Source organism: Musa acuminata, chromosome BXJ3-4 (genome assembly GCF_036884655.1).
Source record: "Musa acuminata AAA Group cultivar baxijiao chromosome BXJ3-4, Cavendish_Baxijiao_AAA, whole genome shotgun sequence".
NCBI lineage: Eukaryota > Viridiplantae > Streptophyta > Magnoliopsida > Zingiberales > Musaceae > Musa > Musa acuminata.
In genome coordinates, this window is record NC_088352.1 from 47,754,741 (window position 1) to 47,777,531 (window position 22,791).

General features: G+C 39.5%; 4 protein-coding genes and 1 long non-coding RNA gene across 8 annotated transcripts; 3 read left to right on the plus strand and 2 right to left on the minus strand.

Annotated features, from left to right (window-relative positions):
- Positions 1–5,560, plus strand: LOC135636853 (uncharacterized). 2 transcript variants are annotated; one of them, XR_010496067.1, is made up of 2 exons: positions 1–460; positions 5,057–5,560. It is a non-coding gene; the product is annotated as an uncharacterized LOC135636853 (long non-coding RNA). The 2 variants fall into 2 exon arrangements; XR_010496068.1 differs by lacking the exon at positions 5,057–5,560 and adding an exon at positions 1,465–1,824.
- A 314-nt stretch (positions 5,561–5,874) lies between these two features.
- On the minus strand, positions 5,875–11,498 carry LOC103982303 (uncharacterized). The gene is made up of 4 exons (XM_065148952.1): positions 11,347–11,498; positions 11,090–11,190; positions 6,230–6,308; positions 5,875–6,147 (listed from the first exon to the last, which is right to left on the minus strand). The coding sequence occupies exons 1-4, from the start codon at positions 11,347–11,349 to the stop codon at positions 6,100–6,102; spliced, it is 231 nt and encodes a 76-aa protein (XP_065005024.1). The 5' UTR covers positions 11,350–11,498; the 3' UTR covers positions 5,875–6,099.
- A 1,280-nt stretch (positions 11,499–12,778) lies between these two features.
- LOC135635583 (uncharacterized) lies at positions 12,779–14,382 on the plus strand. Of its 3 annotated transcripts, none has more exons than XM_065146760.1 (2): positions 12,779–13,385; positions 14,050–14,382. In XM_065146760.1, exon 1 carries the CDS (start codon positions 13,017–13,019, stop codon positions 13,374–13,376), a length of 360 nt encoding a protein of 119 aa, XP_065002832.1. In that variant the 5' UTR covers positions 12,779–13,016; the 3' UTR covers positions 13,377–13,385; positions 14,050–14,382. The 3 variants fall into 3 exon arrangements, with proteins under 3 accessions (XP_065002832.1, XP_065002833.1, XP_065002831.1); XM_065146761.1 differs by lacking the exon at positions 14,050–14,382 and adding an exon at positions 13,878–14,043; XM_065146759.1 differs by having other exon boundaries at positions 12,781–13,385; positions 14,073–14,382.
- A 376-nt stretch (positions 14,383–14,758) lies between these two features.
- LOC135635582 (dof zinc finger protein DOF3.1-like) lies at positions 14,759–17,732 on the minus strand. The gene is made up of 2 exons (XM_065146758.1): positions 17,616–17,732; positions 14,759–17,510 (listed from the first exon to the last, which is right to left on the minus strand). Exon 2 carries the CDS (start codon positions 15,572–15,574, stop codon positions 14,909–14,911), a length of 666 nt encoding a protein of 221 aa, XP_065002830.1. The 5' UTR covers positions 15,575–17,510; positions 17,616–17,732; the 3' UTR covers positions 14,759–14,908.
- A 3,162-nt stretch (positions 17,733–20,894) lies between these two features.
- On the plus strand, positions 20,895–22,752 carry LOC135635585 (1-aminocyclopropane-1-carboxylate synthase 7-like). Its single transcript, XM_065146762.1, has 4 exons — positions 20,895–21,084; positions 21,175–21,303; positions 21,392–21,552; positions 21,633–22,752. Exons 1-4 carry the CDS (start codon positions 20,917–20,919, stop codon positions 22,495–22,497), a joined length of 1,323 nt encoding a protein of 440 aa, XP_065002834.1. The 5' UTR covers positions 20,895–20,916; the 3' UTR covers positions 22,498–22,752.
- Positions 22,753–22,791: the final 39 nt, after the last annotated feature.

Here is a 22,791-nt window from a genome sequence, read left to right on the forward strand (position 1 = left end):
CGGCCGTGATGCATTAAGATTCGCGTTTTTCCAGAAGACATCAAGATTCACGCTTCAACTTCTCCGTGCAACTACGACCATGTGTTAGTGACCGAATTGCCACCGCACCCCTTTCATCCCATTGCATCGACGACGACAACGACGTCATCAAGAAAAAGGAGGAAACCGCCTCCTCCCAAAAAGCCCTAGATCGCGCCCTCCCGCCACATTCTCCTCCTCCTCCTCTCTGCCGGCCCCGGCGGATCGGCACCGTCTTACGCTGGGGCCGCGCGAGGAATCCCTCCATACCTTCCGACCCAAGAACCTCGACGCCAGGGGAGGCTGGCAGTGGCGGCTGCACGGAGTCGAGGCCCGCGGTGCTCGTAGTCGTTGGCGTCCTCGATGGGGTTCTCCTCCGCTCCGATCGCGGGGCTGCGCTCCGGAGTGCCTGGTTCCCGTCCGATCCCGACTTCTTGTCGCGGTGAGATCCGTTCTCTTCCCTTTTTCTCTTATTATGGGTTTCCTCCTTACTCACGTTTTCGAGTTCCCGATCTTGAATCTTGATTTATTGGGAACAAAAACAACAACAAGAAGCCGTAATTTCCCAACAATTTGTGTTCGCTTACATGGCTCTTTCCCTACAAGAAAGAGGGTAATTAAGGTGTTCTAACCGGCGAAATGTTAACTTACGAGTTTAAACCAAATAGGAACTGCCAACCCTTGCCTGTAAGTATGAGCATAGAACAGATCTTGATTTCAAGATGGTCATTGCATGAGACATGGTAGCAACTGCTGTTTGTTTATGATTCTTCTAATGTCGGATGCAAGAAATGATAAAATAATTACTGACTAGTAATTTCTTCCAACCCTTTGCATACACAAATAAGGAATCAGAACGGATTCTGATTCGGGAATAGTTCTTGCATGGTCATCAGAATGAAACTCTCTTTCAACAAGAAATGCCATTAATGTTCACACTCAGACGTGTTTTCTTGAACTAAGCGGCTATTGGTTAATGAATACCGTTTGGTAGACATATCTAAATCACTTGCTTGATGAGAACTCACTGTTTGATATATGATAAGGGCATAATGTGAAATATGCTACAAGAGAGAAACTAGTATTTGAAATGAGATGTCATACTGACAAAGGATATTTCCGATGGGGAAAGTGAATACTTCCTAAGTAAGTTGTTTATAGTTTCATGCATATGTTATAAATAGGTTTTTCCCCCTTGCATATAGAAATTAAATTCTTTATGATGATGTTTATTTATTGTTAAGCTTTGCCATGATTAACATCATATATGATTGCTTTTATAGAGCAAAACTGCTATAAAATCACCTAAATTGCTTCCATCAGTATGATATAGGATGCAAGCACGAGTTTCAACTAAGAAAGATATTTGGTAGATGATGCAACATCTTGTAATTGGCTATGGATTTGATATCATCCCTTTAATTTGATGTGAATGTCTTGATCCAGGGAAACTTAATTTAGAGAAGGATTTATACAAAAAATATCTAGAAGGCTAGTGTGTTAATAAATGCCCTATCAATTATATGCTTAGCCCGTGCAACCAAGGAGACAGCCTTCAAATCATCTATGCTTGAAAAGAGTTCAGTTTGGAGGGTACTCTGATTCATTTTAGATAGATATCTCTATCTCAAAGATACATATAAGCCAAAGAGTCATTGGAACTCAGAACCCTAGAGCAATTTCGTACTTTTCCCATTTAAATAAAGTTCGGAGTTGTTTGCTAGGCAATTTATGGGTTCTAATAATTTTGTATGACAAAGTATGGGTTTGCCTATTTTAATTCGATCAAGAAATTTATTTGTTTAATTTGCTCTTATTGTTAGCTTGGGAGCTTAAATAAATCTCAACATCATCAAAGTAATATTTCCCAGTGGTATCGAGATTATAATGAACAGTAATATACTTCACTATGCATAGCTCAAGTGACCAAAAAATTTACCGCAAGGAAAAATGTGGAATTTGCTTTACTTCCTCTTGTGTGTTAATACATGTTGTTATGCATTTGCACAAATACTGAACAAATATATAAAACCTTGTTAGAGGAGAGTGGGAGTGGAACTCAATGGAAATAATCAAGTGGAACTTCACATTTCAATATTTTATGTGAAAAACTCAAGGTACTTAAAGTACTTTAGCATTACATATGAGGTAATCTGAACCAAATAAATAAGTCTTGAGCGTTTCTTTACTTTCTTATAGTAGTTGCATTTTAGTAACACCTATGTTCATATAATATGGCTGACATGTCTCACATTAAATTGACAATTTTGACATAGTCGGTAGAGTTTGATTTGTAGCTTTCTTGTTTCTTCTAGAAAATCGATCCATTCAAGTGTTTGTTTGGTATCTCCACAATACCACATGTATTATGCCTTGGAATTCTTCTATATCTTTTTTGCTTGTTCTTTTTTCTCATCCTTTTTGTTGGAGGTCTTTGCATTTTTGAAAGTAGATTAAGTTGTAACTACTGTAAATTGCCAATCTCAAGCTTGAATGTTATAGTAGGCCACTAACAGCCAGTAAAATTTCATCAAAATTCATTAGTATGGATCTAAATTGTTTTTACTATAGGAATGTTATCTAGAAGTGACACAAGGCAATTTTACCACATGGGTGTCTCTAAATGCGAAAAAATGGACCAGGAGATTGGTTGGAAGGTCATATTAATATCCAGATATGATGCAAAACAGGAAAGGATTTTCCCATTGTTTTATATTGGTGCAGGTAAAGTAGTTGGTCCAAAACATAAAATTCGACTAACAATATGGTATATAAGAAAATTTAACATAATATGTCTATAATAGGCTAATTGGGTTGAAAAAAAATATAAGGGGATTGATATTATTAAATATAAAATTTGGTTTATTAATAGTTAAATATATAATTGGTGTAGGTATTATTGTAGAGAAGGATCTTAAGGATAAATGGATACCGTTGTGGAGGTAAAGAAAGTTGGGGATAGAATTATAGCATTAAAATTTGCATTAGAATAAGATATTTTAAACGTAAATAAGTACTTATGCACCTAAGATTGAACTATATGATTACACCAAAAGAAAATTCTGAGAAAATTTTAAATAAAATATTTTAAGGGATACTTTTAATTTGAAAATTAATCATTGAGGTATATTTGAATGATCATATAGGAATACCATGGTGAATATAAATAAGTGGATGACGCCTATAGAAAGGAGAGGAACAAAGAGGGGGTGGATTGATATTAGATTATGCATATCTTATTATCTCATAATAATTAATATTCACTTCAAGGAGAGAGGGGCATTTGATTGCTGACAAGGGTGGGATGTAATCAGTCAAGTAGACTTTTCTTTTTCACGAAATTGATAAAATTACTTGTAACATGTATAAAATTAGATTTGGTAAAAAAAGATGGGTGAATCAATGTAGATTGTTGGTTTTAAATATATGTATTAGATAAGAAAAGAGAAGAAATATAGTAGTTTTTATAGAATGAGATGGTGAAATTTTAAAGCAAACAGTGTAAAGGCTTTTAAAGTAAGATGTAAAAGAAGTGTTGGATGGAAAAATAGGAGGTTTGGCATCAGGTAGAATAATATTAATACAATGTGGACTAGGATTGGAACTATGATGGGGAGAGTAACAATGGATTTCCTTGTAGAATGTAAAGGTACAAATACAATCTCAAGAGAGAGTTGATGGTGATGTGAGAAATCTCAAATGACAATCACTACTATAGATCATGCCTATAAAGATTGAAAAAAATATATAAATATAAGAAATTTTGTGAATATTTGTAATAGCTAGATATAACGCTCGGTGGAAAGCTCAAAATTTTAATTTTAAAATATAAGGCTTACGGTAGTTTTTTTATGATAAGCTAGGTTGTAAGGATCAGGTTTGAGGAATGTGTTTTATATAATTATGTGACACCAAGGATCATTTTTAATTCCTTATTCTTTTGGTAATTGGTTTTGGTTGAAGGATAGTACCTTTTGATCTTTGTTGATAATATTATTTTGGTTGATAAGAGTTTAAATAGAATTTTTAAATTTGATCTCTCGAAAAAGTTCATCTTAGAAACTAAAGACTTTATATTAAGTAGGAATAAAATTAAGTATATAAATCGAATTTTAGTAATAATAAGGGAAGAACTGATATTGCAGCTAGGAGGATAGATGGATAAAAAGTTTGTATTAGTAAATGTTTTATGTATCTTAGGTCTATTGTTCAACCAAATGAAAAAAATTGATAAAGATATTATCCATAGAGGAAAAGTAGGTAGTTATGATGGAGAGGGGCATCAATGATTTTTTGTGATCATCGATGCCCTTGGACTAAATATTCAAATATCTAAGATGGTTGTTAGGCTAGTCATACTTTGTGAGTTTTGAATGCTGGATGGTTAAAAAACATGTACCAAAAAATTGTATATTTGAAATGAGGATTGCTGAGGTATTACTTCAAAAAAATATATAGAAAAAGAAATGTTCTAGTACCAGTGAATATGTTCAAAGGCAATCTATGATTATGATGGTTTGGTGAGATGAGTCATTTAGTACTAGTGATGATATAACAACTAGCAAGACATATAAGAACATTTTAATAGTAATAAAAAGTATTAATACTCTTGATTGAATTAGAGATATTATGTTATGCAAATCTCACTGATAGGCAAAATCCATGTCTGACTTCAAATAATTAGAACATTACGGCTTGTGGTTGTAGTAATATTATGACAATTGTTCACAATGGTTGGAAGATGCAAGGACATTTTCTGTTGGACCTGAGGAGTCAGTTTTGTTCTCCTTGAAGGTTAATTAGATTTTTTTTTTACTTGAAGGTTGTTGTGTACGCATCCATACACATGATAGCAAATAATTGTTTAAAAAGGTTAACCTACTACTTCCTCCTCTTTTTCTTCTTCTTCTTCTTCCAAATTCTATTAAGGTAGATTAGGTTTCTGTTTACAGCAGGCCACTACAGTGAAGTGGCTCAACCCCAAGTTTTCACTTTCTCATGGCTGCTCATCTCCATGTGAATATCTGTGTCTATGTAGAAAGTAAACCAAGAGTAAGCATCACGTCATCACACCGTAAGCCATGGGTTCATTCCCCATGGTAGTTTTCTGAAAGAGGAAGGTGGAAGAACATTATATTAGAATGCCAGCTTTGCTGCTTCTTATGGCTACGATACGATACAATGAATGCTTTGAAGATATGATACAATGAATGTCGGCATTGGATTTAGATTGCAATCAGCAAAAAGTGCAGTGCTACTTGTACATCTCCTTGGGCACCACTCTGCCTCCTCTTCCATTTCATTTCTATGTAGCATCGCACTGAGGGATGATAGCTTACATGGGTCTTGGGATGCGCTGATATGATGATCCTTTCGGACATCAAGGCAAAGGAAGAGTGTTGATGAGATGCGCTGATATGATGATCCTTTTGCTCATCTCCTTGAAGGTTGCTTCGTACCCAAGGCAAAATGAGCATCAGGACACTTGATGGAACCCTAAATATGGCAGAATCCAAGCAGTCTTCAGCTGCACCATTTATTATTCTACTGTTATAAAATCATTTATTATTCTACTGTTATAAAACCATTTATTATTGTTTGACTAAATTTCACAAACAATATAATAACAGTAAGTAAAAGAAATCAAATTCTATTTATGGTGGACAAACAACTCTCTCAGACCTTGTACAACAAGAGTGTCTATTTATGGTGGGCTGAGCTGAGCTGCCGAGTTGGTGAGATCTTAGGCATGCAACCCATACTTACAACTTCTGAATATTGTCCGCCTATGCTTTGTAACGTTTGAACATCTCCCAAAGAAATCAAACAAGAATAAGAAAAGAATACCAACAAAAATAATACCAAAAAGTCATGCTTACCTAAAGCCTACTACCAATAACAAAAATCTCATGCGAGCCAACTACAATCCCTTTGGTTACTAAACCATAAAATCACGTCTCTACTGTCATTACAAGTCTCAGCACCGCCTGGTGACTGAAGAAAATGCATGCGACTAAAAAGTCTATTAACCAAGTCTCAGCACCGCTCATATTCAACAATGCATGACCAAGTTACCAAGAATTAAACGTAGACTCCAGTAGCAAGGAGCAAGAATAAAGATCCGAAACCCTGCAGCAGACGAGGACCCGTGATCAGTTGAATCATTCTCACCAGTTAATAATTGAAAATAATTGAATCATTTTAAATTTACCAAGAAAGTGGATGCCACAGCAGCAATCACAACCTCCTTTGCTAGGCTGCGGTTCCTAGTGGATGAAGTAGCTTCATAGCTGAAATGTGCCATGTATAATTAGCAAGAGAGAATGAAGTTCCCAACCAAAATATACTAGTACTGTATGTCACAGATAATCCATCCTAGCTTTGAGTGCTTCCCAAAATTGTTCAACGCAATCCAAGATGTCAACACATCACAGAACATAAATAAAAAAACCAAAATTCTATACTTTCTCGTACAAAAAAGATGACTAAATACACATCACAGAACATAAATATATGGGATCTCACTCTTAGATCTTTCTCAATCAAGCTTCAATTTAAAACGAATTAAGCTTCAACCTCGAGAAATCTGGACCCTTTTCTCCAGAGCAAGATAGACTCAAACCCAACAAAGCAAGATATGGGGCATTGCTTAGTTTTATTTTAGATTCATGTTTATTATTTTAAATATATGCATCAATTTAGTTTCAAAAAGCTAATTTCTTGTTAGATATAGTCAAATATATGACGCTAAAGCACATTTGTACACCGCTATCATGGAAAATGAATCTGAAATGGAAGCACATATGTCACATGGAGCACTGCCAACAATGGCAATGCATCCAATGAGAAACATTTGGCCATGGATTTTCTGCCATGATGGATGCACAAAGAACACTTACGAAAGAGGACAATGTTGATGAGGACCCGAACTTGCTGTCGTCATTCATGCATCATCATAGCACCATCACATGCATAAGAAAATAATCAGTTCAATTCATCCTAGTTCAACCTTTGCAATGATAGCACCACCACACTAATGCTGCTGATCCATCACATTCAACAAAACCAGAGGGCTAATATAAGGCAGTTAGTGTCACACATCCTGATTTAGTTCTAATTCCATATCAGAAGTGGACAAAGATTTAAAGACTTAATGAGGATGCTGATAACTCAGACATAGGCATTTTGGGCCAATGTTTTGAACTCAATAAGTTAATGGGCTAATTATCCCATCAAACCGAGTCGTGACTCATGGGATGGTGAGTGGCCTGAAAAGGAAAGAATTACTTGTGTACTGGGCTAGAGGGCATGTTGCGACATAGAACCAACATCAGAATAGACCTCATATGCATTATGCTAAAGTTTGATCCAAGTTAAATTGAGCCCTGATGAGGGCATCGAGCCCTTAAGTGGGAGTGTTGAGATTGTAACACTATGATTTAGTCTCACATTAGAAGTACATAAAGATTGGGATTGACTTATAATGATCCACTATTGTTAAGATGAGTTTAAGCATTTTAAGCTAATAATTTGGACTCATTAGGTTAATGGGCTTATCATCCCATTGAGCCGGGTCGTGACAGTCAACCCACCCATCCCAACCCCGAGCAAGGGCATTGGGGTTTCTTCAACTCTTTCAATAGGAGGCCATCCAATGACATTCCTCATGTACCAAGATTGATAATTGTTATATGCCAGATAAGGAGAGAGATATATGTAAGGCAATCACAGAGGAATTTGATTTCAACCATAAATCTCCTAATGCAACACTAATCCATGTTGCAACCCTTGGGTATAGTCTCCACCATATGAGATTGATAGGATATCTTGATGTTATAGAAATTTGTACATATATTAGATCATTCAAGTAAATGTATAATGTTACCCACATGCATGAGGGTCTCGTACCCTACTATTGCAAGAATAATTCAATAATAGCATGTAATCTATCAATATAGATGTCATATCATTCGTGCCTTCTTTAAAATTAAAATATGAAATCATGAACCTGGGCAACATGAAATTTGTTTCTATGATAGTAGTTGCCCCATTAATCATGATAAAATCCATGTATTTGCAAATTCTTTGGGTATTAATTTGTGTATTTTGGGCAATAAAGTAGCATGTGATTTCATGTATTTGTAAAATTTTTCATGTGTTTTTGATACAAAGTTCATAATAGGTTTTAAAAAATTAATTTTCATTCATTATTGAAGAAAAATAAAAAAAAATTAATATAGGTTTTTAGGAGTTAACATTTGGCACCGACTGATATCAAACTGTATTGGCACAAAATATGGTCCAATATGAGTATCAATATTGGTTTGGAAGTTTAAACCTCGATTCCATGTCTCTTAAGCAATAATTTTTAAATCAAAACACAGCTATTCACCAAGATTGTTATTCATTCATAGCATAAACTCCAGTTGCCACAGCACAAAAATACTACTCTCTCCATTTCCCTCAAGATCAACAACAAAGCCCCTCGTAGTCAAGGTTATTTTTACTAGGCTGGTTTTACAATTGATTATCAAGCCAAACAAACTGTTCTTAACATTTAACACTGGCTATTTGTGAACTACAGTTACTCCCATGTAATACCTCACACCCTGAATGTTTATTTCAATCAAACAAATCCAACTCATGATATACATAATTTCTGAATTTGCATGAGAAATAAATTTCTGGGAAGACAAACAATTCAAAGATGGTTGAACTTTATGCTATTACAAAAAAAGCCATTTCACTTCAATGTGTCATAACCTCATATTTGAACAGAACACTGGTCACTATTCACAAACTCTTAGAAGAACCAGGGTCCACTATTCACAAACTCTACTTTAATTAATAAGTAGAAATCTCCTTCATACACCAATCTGTCAATTGCATGCTTCAATTTCATATAAGTATGGGTCTGATTATATTCTAAAACCATACGGCTAGTAAGATCTACAATTACTTAAGTCTGATTATATTCTACAATTTCAAATGAAGTGTTGAATTGTAACACCTGGTTAGAAAATTACTCAAGTCAACAATTGTTCCTAATCATAGATAAAGGTATAGCAAGGTTGATTTTGAAGACGTGCTAGCAAGATTTCTTGTTAATAGCAATGATAAGAAAGGCAAACCCAATAAGAATTGAAAATCGAAACCTAAACATGAAAGTATTATAGGGAATTTCTGTTCCATCCTCTGAACTGCAGTCCCGAAATCAAATATTAAGATATCAACTATGTTGCATTTGAAGATATCTTATGTGACAGTAGTCTCATCTAGCTAAATGTATTTATTCAATTAGCAATCAACTATCAATGTGGGACTACTGGAACATTGTGTTCTTCTCTACTGAAATGGTTTGATGTCCTTGTCAACGTGCAAGGAAACAAGCCCAAGGTTGACCAGCGGTTCTAGTGTGGATCTAACCCAAAAACATCATCCTGGTAGCACCTCATCAAGGAACCTGTTAGTCCACAGGCACACAGAGTTGCTGAAGTACGATCTGTCACGACCTGATTCAAAGAGTCTGAAGTACTGATCCTATAATTAAGTACAGTCAATGACAGAATAAGTCATATATAGTCGTCCTTTAATCAGATGGATCATGTAGAAACTCAGTTGTCCCTACATACAAATCCAACCCGCCATTAAATTCCTCAGTAAAACTAATGGGAAATTACAAATTATGCTACTACCTCCTTTATATCTTTGTAAGTCCGTGGATTGAAAATTAGGGAGCAAACTTCATTATATCCCACTATAGTTCCTAAGAGAATTAGGAAGCAAAAGCAATCACTGCCTTGAACACAACGACGCTGCTCTAAGACAGGGATTTTTATCTCAACAATAGAATATTCAGATTCATCTTAAAACAAAAACCTCAAAACAGGTCTATCCAAAACGTCATCGAATTCCACCTACTCTTACCATCACATGCCATTCCTGTTTTCCCTTATGAAGATCTGGATGCTACAAGTTTAACATCAAATCTCAGCTGATCATATTCTCGATTACCAGCAATTTTACTTGACGATTATGACCGTAATATCTTCAACACAATTGCCTTTCTCTGAATAACTTGGTTAGTCATTCTCCCAAGAAATAAATTAATCCAACTAAAATATAATATAATATACCAAGAGCAACCTGAACAACGCCTATACATTCTTTTCAAAATCACCAAGAAAAAACACAATGAAGACTAAAAGGGGCGGTTTATATGATTTTGTGGAGCTTCCAATTAAGATTAGCAAGTGAACAAACAAATTATGAACAGCAAAGGGAATGGATGTGAAATCGCACTCTTGCAGCCCCATAGCAGTGAAATAATATTTCACTACAGTGCTGCCAAATGACAGAAATGCAACTAGAACCACTGGGTTATATACATAATAAGTAACATAAAATAAAATTTGGGTCCATATGAATCTACTGGTTCTATAAGAAAAGAATCAATCTATACATTTCATATGTGACTGAGGTGATATCTATCTGAATCACAATGATGACTAAGTACTGCAATCCGAGGAAAATCCACTTCAATCTTTTTTCACTTTGTCATATTGTTGAATCAAGGCAAAGGTCATATGTTAGGTTTCACAAGTTCTCCAATAAACCAAGTAACGCTCTACGTATTATATATCGTCAAAAAATTATCTAATAAAGATCCCAAAAGAAATCTTGCAGCCAAACAATACAAAGAGACTCTCAGTCAACAACAAGCGCACAACGCATTCCATGAAAGCTGACAGCACAAACAAGATCCAATAATAACATCTAACCGTAAATCCTTTGCTAGATTAGGATATTTACCCTATGGTATGCGAAGCCATCATCGGCGGAAGATTGTAGCCCGTATACATAAAATCGATTCTCTCAACTAATTTTGGTAAATTTGGTGCAGGACTCTCATATTTCTCTCAAATCTTTGTTTAATGACTCCAAATGCACAAGCGTGATACAGAAAGACATTACAGTTTAACATCGAGACAAGAAGAAATCGAGAAAGGTTGCATCAACAAGAAAGAAATCAAGAAACAGACGAAAAAGAGGGGTCTACATGAGGGCTTACATAAAGAAGAAGGCAGTGAAGAAGAGGCCGCCGATGAGCAACAGCGCGGAGAGCGCCGGGTACCACTGGACGGGGACGGGGCTCGTCACCGGTTTCGGTGCCTAACACGATTCCATCAGAAGAATAAGGCGAAGAAAAAGAAGAGAGAACACGGGAGATCTCAAAACCCTGAAGATCTCAAGAACCCTAAAAGAACTCGAGAGCGGAAAGGTGAACAAGATCACAGATCGAGATCGAGATCGAGACGGACTTCTTACCATCCGGCGGAGGAAGCAGAGGAGATGGGGGAGACGAGTACCAGATGGATCGGGTCGCCACTGACCGGATCGAAGACCACAAGGAGCGGCTATTCAAGAGCGAGGGGGCGAGGGGTCTATAAATACGTCGTCGGGGGAACCCTGTGCTTTGCGATTCGAGAAAGATCATAAATCTAACGGTGAAGGATGATTCAATATAAAGGCCGATTATGTCAGTTGGAGGGTTCTTGATTGGATACCACACTGGGAAACACGGTGCTTTGAGATGCGCGAACGATCACACATAGGTTCAATAAAACTGGGATCATGTGATCAAGCAGTCGTGGTTACTGACACACACGAAGCTTTGAGATTCGTGAACGATCACAAATCTAAGAACGAATGACTGTTCAATATATTAGCGATCGTGCTAAGCAGTAGAAAGGTTATTACATTAAAGAACGTGATGCTTTGCGATTCGTGAACGATCACAAAGCACTTGAATTTTTCTTCTTCTTTTTTTCGTTCATGAAATAAATATCATTTGTACTTTTTGTTGTAGATCGCTCATTTGAGTGTGAAACAAAAGAATTCGACTCATCCAATTATGAGCTTCTCATCCAAGTGATCTTGATTGGTAAATCCAGACTGTGAATCAGTTGGTCTTGCTTGTGATGCATCACCACCATGAGCCTTCATTTCTTCCTCCTAACATAAAGATCATAGAAGACCATAGGAAAAGACCATCTACATCAATGAAAGGAGGAGACAAGGTTGGACATCAACGCTCGTGTTCTCTCCTCAGAGTGGAGGACTACGTGCAGTTCTTGGAAAATGCCACCGACAACAACCACAAGTTGATCCAAGGTAGACAGAGGACAAGGATTAGTCACACCTACCACACAAGAGAAGCAACAGGACATGAATGGCCAGACCAGTGATGTGGGCACATAACAGATCCATGTGCAAGTAGTCAGAGAGGCTAAGTAGGACAAGCATGTCACTGTTCCTCTTAATCAATCAGAGTTCCGAAAGCCAGTGTTGTGGCATTCTCTTGTGTAAATGAAATGGGCTGTGTTGATTATTGCCACAGTTTGTGCTTGCTAAATTGTGTTCGATGGGTTTCCTCTGTGTGTAAGCACTTATAATATACAATATATATATATATATATACTTCTCAGTAAAGAGTATAGCAACGAGAATGTTTCTGCTGCATTATTGTATTATATTTTGCATAACATAGTAGATTTTTCTAGCAACAGAAATCCTAGAACAAGGACAACTAGATTAGATTTGCCTAAGAAAAGGACAACTGGATTAGATTCTCCAATCAAATGAAGCACGTTTGATTAACAATTACATGCAACTAACCAGAAATTTGAGCTCATTGGTTGTCATGCTGGAAATCATGGGCAACAACTCCAACATAATCTCTCAGAGCATCTGTTTGTTTGGACCACCTTCCCTTCATCACACTTCTGACCCCCTTTCCCCCACCCCACTTTGCTTCCTTTGACTCAGAACGCACAACAAAAAGATGGTAAAGTGAAGCAGCAGCAGAAGCAGCTAAAAGCAGAAGAAGAAAAGCTCAGCTTTTTCTCCCAGTTGAGAAACTCTGAAGACAGATCCTCTCCAACACCAATCTTTATCAATACATCAGAAAGTGGTAGAAAGGTCTCTCCTTTGGTTCCATGGAGGATTACAGGTCAAGGTCTTATGGGGATGGGAGGATGGAGATGGAGGTCTATGAGAGCAGGCCTCAGCCTTCTCTCTCTGGCCCTCAGGACCTCAGGTGCTACAGCGCATCCTATGCCTCCTCTCACAGCAGCAACCAGGCCCCTAAGGAGATCAAGCTCAAGAAGGGGAAGAGCGCCTCTGGTTCCTCTTCCTCCAGGAGTGGATGGAGCCTCAGCGACCCCGAGCTACAGAGGAAGAAGAGGGTGGCGGGATACAAGGCTTACGCTGTGGAGGGAAAGATGAAGGGGAGCCTGAGGAGAAGCTTCAGGTGGCTCAAGGACAGATGCACCCAGGTGGTGTATGGGTGGTGGTGATTCCTTTAGGTATTTTATCATGCATCTTCCTCTCTTCGATTTGTCACCATAATCTCAGCTTTTTTAGGCCTATGCATCTGTAAACATCAGAAATTGTTGGATCTTAATTGTATGAAGGATTGATTGATGTGATTCCCATTTCTCAATGTGATGTTGCATGCTCACCCTGTGGACGCTTCATTTGTGCTGCTGTACTCGTATCACAAAGCCATGTTCACAGATTTATCTCGATGCATGTAATCAGAACCCCAACTTAAACTTATATTTTATGATCTTGTATTCTGCAGACAAAAAGTTGATAGGATGTTCCCATTTCAATGAGATTAGATACATTTGAACCAATATCTGAGTTACTTCATTCCATTGAATTGTGTCCCGGCTTCGATCAGAACCTAGCAATTCATATCTGTGAATCTGACTGGCGCTTTCATCACAGCTTGTGAATATTATTAGACAATTATAATCTCCGAATCTATCTCTATGCTCATCATGTGAATGCAGCTTATTTCTGATCCAAGATAAAACCCAGCTTTGGCATGGATATCTCCTTGTTGGTGTTCCTGGATGCTCTCTGCCTTCTCCTAGCATAATCAAGCATGCATGCGGCATTTCATCCTTTCTTTCTCAAGAATCTTATGTCAGTTTGCTGAGGATGCTTTAACTTTTTTGGTAGCTTGTTCTTGGTTTCAATTTCAGGTTCTTCGTAGTGAAGAAGAACCAGGCAAAGGAAGAAAAAGGAGGCACAACAAAGATTCTTGATTCTTGGTCACCACTTGTTGTCAAGAGAACTGTGATGCCTCCTCACACATGCAGGATAATGAATAAGATCAAGAAAACATAGATAAGGAAATTTGATGCCAGTGTAGCTCTAATGCCTTCTCTATAGTTGTATCTAATCATAGCTTTCTTCATAGCAGTGGGATGAGATAAAACAATGTTGTTCTAGTTTGTTCAATTGTTGGCATATGAAACAATGTTGACATCTAATTATGGGGATTGATGTGCAGTGCCAGCAGGATCATGTCATAATGATATTACTTGTATGACTATGTGAGTCAGCTATCATTAACGCAAGCATATTAGGCCAATTTTGCACTCCAACTTGGGAACAAAGAGCCATAGTAGACTTTGAGCAGCTACCTTGTTTAGGATTCTGATGTTGAATCAGCCATTATTGTTGGTGCAAAAGCAGCAGGATATGACTCTGAATGCATCAGACACTGGCTGTTCTACTGGAGATTAATGTCCTTCACTGCATCATTAATCTGTGAACCAAATAGGCATCCACATTCTCCTCTGAAGAAATCAGAGTACCAATGCGAAACCACATGCACAACACAGAAAACTTCGACTCTCAAAACCAATCTCACTAAGATCGAACAGATTAGACAGGGAAATGGAACCTGGAAATCCATCTCTTCATCACTATGTATCTATCCGTATGAACATATCTATTAAATTGCATTAAAAGAAGACTATACGAACAAGAAAAAGTGTGATCTTTGTAGTTTTATGTTGCAAGTTATCTTCTTTCACTGCATGCTCGAACCTGGATTGTAGATGGCAAGATCCGTCCACCCCGCAGACCAGCACTCGGAATCGGTCTCCAGTCTTTCGACGTTCTCCACAGCTGGCGTCGACATGTCGCCGGCCTGGCTAGGCGATTCCGTCCCCTGAACGCGAACGCTGCGACGGTTCACGCTGCTCGAGCTCGGCAACGACGTAGCGCAACCGCCGCCCGCCGGATGGATGCTGCCCAGGAAGGTTTCCAAGTGCCCGTCGGATGACAGCAGCGAGCTGAAGCTTCCCGTCATGTCGAGCAAGTGGCGGTCGTGGTCGAGAGGCGGGTAGAGAACAGAGAAGGGCTCGGGCTTGGGGAGGTCAGGGAGGCGAGGCAGGGGCGTAGGAGGATTGGATCGCTTGATACTGCACCCAGCAGAGGACGAAGAGGAGGCGTTGAAGCGCTTGGAGTTCTTCCGCGTGCTGCCACCGACGGGGATGTTGCGGAGGGCGCCGCCTTTGGTCCAGTAGCGGCGGCAGTTCTTGCAGAAGTGACGCGGCTGCGAGAGGTTGTAGTTGTTGTAGTAGCAGAACTTGGTGTTGGTGGATTCGCACCGGGGGCACCTCAGATTCTGCTCTTGCTCGGGAAACCGAGGCCCTGCCGCTTGAACTGCTGCCGACGCCGTCGAATCCTGCATTCTTTGGAGGAAGAAGAAGAGCCACAGCCGGTTTCTCCTCCCCAAAGGTGAGATCTTGATGCAGTTTTCCTTCCTGTTTCTTGTGTTTGGCTGGCTTTGCGCTGCAGAGGAATCAACTGAGAAGAGAACTTGCAGTCTGAGAATTCAAACCATGTCGAAGCCAAAGTCGGGATTTTTCTTCTTCTTTTTGCTGTTTCAACTGAAGAAATCTTGTCGTGTGTTTAGATACTCGACAGGAATGTTTGAGCATGAAACAAAGAAACCTTTGGATTCATACAACGCAAGAAATAGAGACAGAAGAAGAAGAAGAAGAAGAAGAAGAAGAAGAAGAAGAAGAAGAAGAAGAAGCAGCCTCTGAATCCATCAATCCATGGTTCATAAATTCTCCTTCAAACGAAACGACATAAAAGAAAGACAAACATGGAATTAGGAGGGTACACAAAAACGAAGAACATATTCCAACCACTCGGCGCTGTCTTGCTCTTCTCTCTCTATCTGTGTGCATGGTGGTCTGGTGCGGTGGAATATATAACGCAGCAGGCTCGGGTGTCGCTCCAGAGATTTCCATTGCTGAGTGCTGACTACTAACCCACTCATGCAAATCTTAATGCTAATGATGTGGTTAAAGTGCTATATCTATTCTCTTCAAATGGGATCTGTGTTGCGGTGGAACAGTCTTACGTGGTGAAATTATAGATCTCTGACAGCACCATGATATCATTAATTTATAATCATGATAGCGTCGAAGCAAAGCATTATACTTAACCACTTATTTGCTTCAATGGCTAGCATGTCGATGGATCCACAAATTGCTGTTCTACATGTTGATGGATCGCATGGAATCTGATTCAGTTCATATTGGATTGATAATTGAGATGCATAAAACCAGACACGGTGCATTGCTACTTGGTTTGATGCAATCCTATTCTTTTGCTCATCGCATACATATATTTAAATATAGATCCACTCGACAACACCAACCCGCATGACACTTGACTGCAACTGGCTTCCATGGACTCACTTGAGTTGTTCGTCTTGTAGTCTTATCTGAAATGATGATAACCCAAAACATCACAAACAGTGGCGAACATCTAACGAGCTGAGAGGATAAGCATGACATGTCCACTCTGCCGGATGACTAGTTCGCCACTGTTACTACATCCCTACTGTGGAATTTGCGAGATACAAACTCATTAGCATCAGTAAGCTTGTTAGATGTTCATAGTATACTCCAATGTCTGTGATGTTTATGCATGTCTATTGTTCTCCATGCTTCCATGATCAAGAATCGATTCTGTGAATCTGTGACCCCCAGTATTGGTTTTTTGGTTGTCACAAGTCCAAAGAACTGATTCCGATCACCGAAAGATGAGAATACTTGAGATACAGAACAGCATCACAAGCCATCAGCAGTTGAAAATTGTGCAATGCCTCTAACCTGTATGGTTACTGAACAATCTAAGAATTGTCTATATGTCTGCTTTTGCTGCATCGATTCTGTGCCATAAACTACCACTGAAAGGTAACATGAAGTTGGATCCTTTCATCCACATACAAGTGGTAAGACTGGTGCAGATTGTTGACAAAGAGATGGCATCAAAATGTGGTGCAAACTGGCAGAAGACACAAGTGCATATGATATGCTCATCCCTGCAGAGAACAATCGCAGAGATGCCAAAATGGCTGCCTGCCTGCCTATCACAGGGCACACCGTTCGACGCACAATCGTGTATAACTGTGCTTTGGTTTGTGTTCCATTCACCAGAAGGGAAGGGATGACCGAAGAACCTTACTGAATCATCTTCCTAATTTCTTGCGGTGGGCTTTCAGTTCTGTACAGCTAAGCTATACACAGATTTCCAAGTATCTGATTAGATTTCCTCAAAACGTTTTCTTTTTCTTCTGATGAAATCTTCAGAGTGTTTCTGATTCCCCACTGAGAAAAAAAATTGTTTTTGAGTTCAAAGACGTGAGAAAATGAAAGAGATGGAGAAAGAACAAGCTAGCTTGGGATTCAATGGAAGAAGACAAGGAAAAATACATGACAATTTCTTGTGCACACATCGATTGGACAGCCCAAAGTACGGACTACATTCTTCTCATCCGTGGGCTTTGGATTCCAGTACAGCATCAATTTAAACGAGGCCCTGAAATCCCACTGAAATCAATTACAATTATGATTTGAATTATATTTTCCCTGCTCTTTTCCATGCAGTTCACCAGATCTTGTTTCATTATGTAAAAGAAGGGGCGCAAACAAAATGTAAAGCTCACAAGAATTAATCGGAACACTAATGCAACTCCAAATCAAGTTGTTAAGAACATACCTGCAATTGTGCGCTGAAATCTAGCTGGGTTTTGAGATTGATACTGCGTTTGACCATTTAGCAACCTATAATGCATTTTGGGCATGAGGATTCTGACGGCGGTCTGTGCCACAACGCGTCTTATGGCGAGACCACACATCCCAGGGTTATAAGAAGGGGAAAGAATCCAAGTCAATCTATTCTTTGATGCAATAGCATATAAAATGTCATGAGGAAGAAGGAACACAGAGACAACCCTACATTTCCTTCAGATTCGTTGTTCCTCCCAATTAATATTCTGAAGTGATACGAAGCCTCAGCTTCAGATTTCATGGCAAGTACGCCCGCAACAAGCATATGGCCTTGCTTGCCTTCATGTGTTCCAACAAGAGAGGTTGTTTTGTGTGCATGTGATCTTGCAAATCGCATGTGCAGTTGCATGAGATGGTAATGACGTACGTCCACAAGATCTTTCCCAGTTACGTAAAGCATCTATTCATCACACGTTCACCAATTAATCTTCTCCTGTCTGCTAATGCAATTGCTAGTGTTTCTTGCGATGCATGCAATGGTATGTACGTAGTCGTTAAACCAATGTGATGGCAACTCGCAGCAGCCACATAGCTTTAGCTTGACATATATTTAGAACAGACTGACTACATCTACATGATAGGAATCTACAAATAAGTGTAATCTTCTAATAACATCTTTGGTGTGCCTGACTGCACAAGATAGTATGATGTCCTTCTTTAGACAGTAACTGCAGAAGCCACAAAACTTAGCAGCACTAGGAACTGTTTTGTGATCCGAGACTATATGATGTTGCTCCTCGACAGTGAACACAGGAAAAATGTTCTTCGATCGATGTGGAGATGTAAGATGGAGAACTGTTCTGCTGAGCAAGATGAAGAACGGATTCCATCCTTGGCTCTCATATTCTTCTTTCTTTCTTCTCATGCTTCATTTGCTAACCAGAGTTAATATACTCGTCCACTTCTTAATGGCAGTCGGTGGTGGTGGTGGCGGTGCCTTCATTATTTTAGAGCATATCTCTTCCAGCCATGGAGATTGCATTGGCTCAGCCGCAGATAAACGAGTGGCCATAGTTCATGAACTAAATTGAGAGAGCATCTCTTGCTAGAATGAGATGTTTGTCCGCATTCATCTTCCTCCACTTATTTTGGCCACTGACATTATACTCACCGACTCGATCTTCTCAGTCTCTCATTCGATTTGATTCTCACATTTAGCCAAACAGATCCTCTAGCATAGAGAATGTCCGATTCGATGCACGCCCAAGAGATCTCCTTGGCAAAATTATTGAGATAAAGAAGGATTTAAAGATTTATGTGAAGATTCCATTTTCATTGAATAGGAAAATTTGGCATGTTCCTTCTTTTCAAGAACAACATCTCCAAACTGTTCATGCGCACAATTGATGAGAATTGTACAAGGCAGCAAGCTGAAAACTTTGTCTTTAAAGGTTTTCTTACAACATGAAAAGGATACAATTATCGCCATCGATACCTTCCACAAAGCATATATACCATCATTGATTTTAACAGCTATATAAAGGCTGACGAAAACATAACCTAATAATCCTAACACTTGATGATCAAACTTCACCAACTAGATCTTGGCAAGCCTCTAATCCAAGTAGATCACTGCATGACATCAGAATTGATTGCTGTAGACATCAACAGGCCAATGAAGTGATTAATCGGCATAGATAGACCACACAGATACCATCTTAGATAACGCAGTTGTTGAGATGCCAATTGTTGCAGGATGAGATGAGCAGAAAAATCGAGGCAAACGATATATATCTGGCTATAAATGTGTTGAAACATCTTAAGAATTGTCAGACCTCGATAAAGAATGAGTTGAAGGTCGCATATTTCCAACAGCCACATAAAATAGTGATGTTGAGGATCATGCAGCCCCTATTAAAGTCACCGCTCATGGTTCACAGTCAATGACTTGGTATTGGTTTAGCTGGTTCTCTGAGGGATCCCTCGAGAAGGGCAGATCCAGGCATTAAATACAATATTTCTTTGTGTCAGTTTGCTACTCTTTTCTGGTTGAACTCGGGAGATTTGTATTGTTTCATTGTCTTGTTGACTGAACTCTAACAAGGACCACAAATATCACCTCCGTAGAAGAAGTCAGCATGACATATTGGAGTACACCTACCTCTTCATACATTGAAGTATCCAGCCATCATATGATGTTGCAGTGATCTGTTGAGGTGCTACATTAAACTGCATTCATGACATTACATGGATTCAAGCCTGATATCTGTCTATCTATCTATCAACTAAATATCACGTATCACTACGCTTTGTAGAGACAGAATGAAGGTTATCTCGAGGCGAAAAGTTATCCGACTCCTCTTCTTAACGACAGTGGATGAGCAAAAAATAGAATGAATGAATGTATTGTGAGCCATTGGATGATACATCTTTTTCTATGACCAAAGAATAAGTATTTTCTAACATGTGGTGGATTTCCATTGTGGCCTTCTCTTTTGTCATCCTAATCTATTGCGAGGTTACGTTGATTTTTTCCCATGCAATCTACGACCTAACACCTCCACAAGCTAAGTTTAGGTTCTTAATTTGATCCCAGGGATTAGGTCATTTAGGAGGAGCATGCATGCTTCATCTTATTGATATATTCCTCCATGCACAGATCTATCATTGCGTTAATATGGGTTGACTAAGTGATTTTGCTTAAAATAGTATATAAGGTAGAAATGCGAACACCATTGTCTCCATTTCTAGGCAAAAATTATCATGGAAAATGAGGGATAAAAAGGAAGCTTCTATTAAACCGCAGCAGGGCAACAGCTGTCCCGAAAGATAAGACTTTGATCTTGCCAGACCCTTTGGCAATCATTAGCTGCCTTGCATTGTTATGTCCTTGTTTCAGAGTTTGAGACTCCTTTTGGCACTCATAAATGGGGAGTTCTCTCGGGAGGCTCTGCTTTGACTTCGTTCATTTCCCTCGGCAACTCTAACTTGGAACTCCAAACAAATGGTTAATTGTGCTGAGTCCTGTGTGCCACTCTCAGAAGTGGCAACTTCCAACACCCACGGGGAGGACTCCCCTTACTTTGCTGGGTGGAAAGCTTATGATGAAGACCCTTATGATGCTGCAAGCAACCCTGCAGGGGTCATTCAGATGGGTTTGGCAGAGAACCAAGTAAGCTATTACTGATGCATACTCATTTTAGCATAAGAAGAAGTTGTCTTCATTTCTCTTGCCTGACTGTGCCCTTGTGGCCTTTCTCAGGTTTCATTTGATCTACTGGAGAAGTATTTAGACCAGCACCCGGGAGCATCCGGCTGGGGATGTGGTATCTCCGGCTTCAGAGAAAACGCTTTGTTTCAAGATTACCATGGTCTACAAACTTTTAGACAGGCAATAAGCATAACCTGGGAACGATTGTGTTGCTTATCCGTTCGTAATTGTTTCAGAGAATCACGCTCGACTACAACTGTGTCTGCAGGAAATGGCAACTTTTATGGAACAGATAAGAGAAGGCAGGGCAAAGTTTGATCCCGAACGCATCGTCCTCACCGCAGGTGCAACCGCCGCAAACGAGCTACTCACCTTCATCTTAGCAGATCCCGGAGATTGTTTGCTGATCCCAACACCTTATTATCCTGGGTAAGAGCTACGGCCACCTCACAGTGCCGCTTGTTAATCTTGGCTTAATTAGGTTAACAGGAAAACCACTTCTAATCCAGGTTTGACAGAGATTTAAGATGGAGAACTGGTGTTCGTATCATTCCGGTCCACTGTAGCAGCTCAAATGGATTCCAAGTAACTCTCCAGGCCTTAGAAGATGCATACGTGAAAGCAGAAGGCATGAAGATTAGAGTCAGAGGACTTCTCCTCACAAACCCATCGAACCCGTTGGGCACCGCGATCGCAAGGCATGTACTCGAGGAGGTATTAGACTTTGTGACGCAGAAGGACATCCACTTGATCTCAGACGAGATCTACTCAGGCTCCGTGTTCTCCTCCGATGAGTTCGTCAGCGTCGCGGAGATTGTCGAAGCTCGCGGCTACAAAGATTGTGACAGAGTCCACATCGTGTATAGCCTCTCCAAGGATCTTGGCCTGCCTGGATTTAGAGTGGGAGCAATTTACTCGTACAACGATAGAATGGTGACGGCTGCTAGGAGGATGTCCAGCTTCACATTAGTCTCGTCTCAGACTCAGAGGATGTTGGCTTCGATGCTGGCTGATAGAGGGTTCACCGAGAACTACCTGAAGACAAACAGAGAAAGGCTCAAGAATAGGCGTGATTTCATCACCGAAGGTCTCAAGAATGCCGGGATCGAGTGCTTGCCAGGGAATGCTGGGCTCTTCTGCTGGATGAATCTGGCACCATTACTCGAAGAGCCCACCAGGGAAGGAGAGCTGAGACTTTGGAGCTTGATAGTGCACGAGGCGAAGCTTAACATATCCCCAGGCTCTTCCTGCCACTGTTCGGAAGCAGGCTGGTTTAGGGTTTGCTTTGCTAATATGAGCCAGCAAACACTGGAAGTTGCACTGAGGAGAATAAAGGACTTCATGAAGAACATGAAGGCAAAACAAGAGAAATAATGTTTGCTGCCGATCCAGCCACTTCATTCATTATCCTCTCATGATTTTGCTGGTTTCAATTTTCTTTTCTTTTCCTTTTGATTTATCTTGGGGGAAGACTGTGTTTTTGAAGAGGTGAAGAAACACCACCTCTTTTGATTAGAGCCTTGCATTTCCATAGAATACTTTCACAGGAAGTTCATATATACGTCTTCAATGTATACAATCATGAAGCTAGCTAGCCATCTATGAATAAAATGCTTTGGTCCTGTTTCATTATGATTCTTCCTCGCAATATCTTTTCATTAATCTGAT

What these genes read in the sequence shown, in the direction of transcription:
- LOC135635583 (XM_065146760.1), top strand. Translation starts at nt 13,017, where the DNA reads ATGGAGGATTACAGGTCAAGGTCTTATGGGGATGGGAGGATGGAGATG.
- LOC135635582 (XM_065146758.1), bottom strand. Translation starts at nt 15,574, where the DNA reads ATGCAGGATTCGACGGCGTCGGCAGCAGTTCAAGCGGCAGGGCCTCGG.
- LOC135635585 (XM_065146762.1), top strand. Translation starts at nt 20,917, where the DNA reads ATGGTTAATTGTGCTGAGTCCTGTGTGCCACTCTCAGAAGTGGCAACT. An exon ending in TGGGTTTGGCAGAGAACCAA is followed by an intron (nt 21,085 to 21,174) that starts GTAAGCTATTAC and finishes GGCCTTTCTCAG; the next exon opens with GTTTCATTTGATCTACTGGA. An exon ending in GTCTACAAACTTTTAGACAG is followed by an intron (nt 21,304 to 21,391) that starts GCAATAAGCATA and finishes CTGTGTCTGCAG; the next exon opens with GAAATGGCAACTTTTATGGA.
- LOC103982303 (XM_065148952.1), bottom strand. An exon ending in TTCACTGCCTTCTTCTTTAT is followed by an intron (nt 6,309 to 11,089) that starts GTAAGCCCTCAT and finishes GGCACATTTCAG; the next exon opens with CTATGAAGCTACTTCATCCA. An exon ending in CTGTGGCATCCACTTTCTTG is followed by an intron (nt 6,148 to 6,229) that starts GTAAATTTAAAA and finishes CGTCTGCTGCAG; the next exon opens with GGTTTCGGATCTTTATTCTT.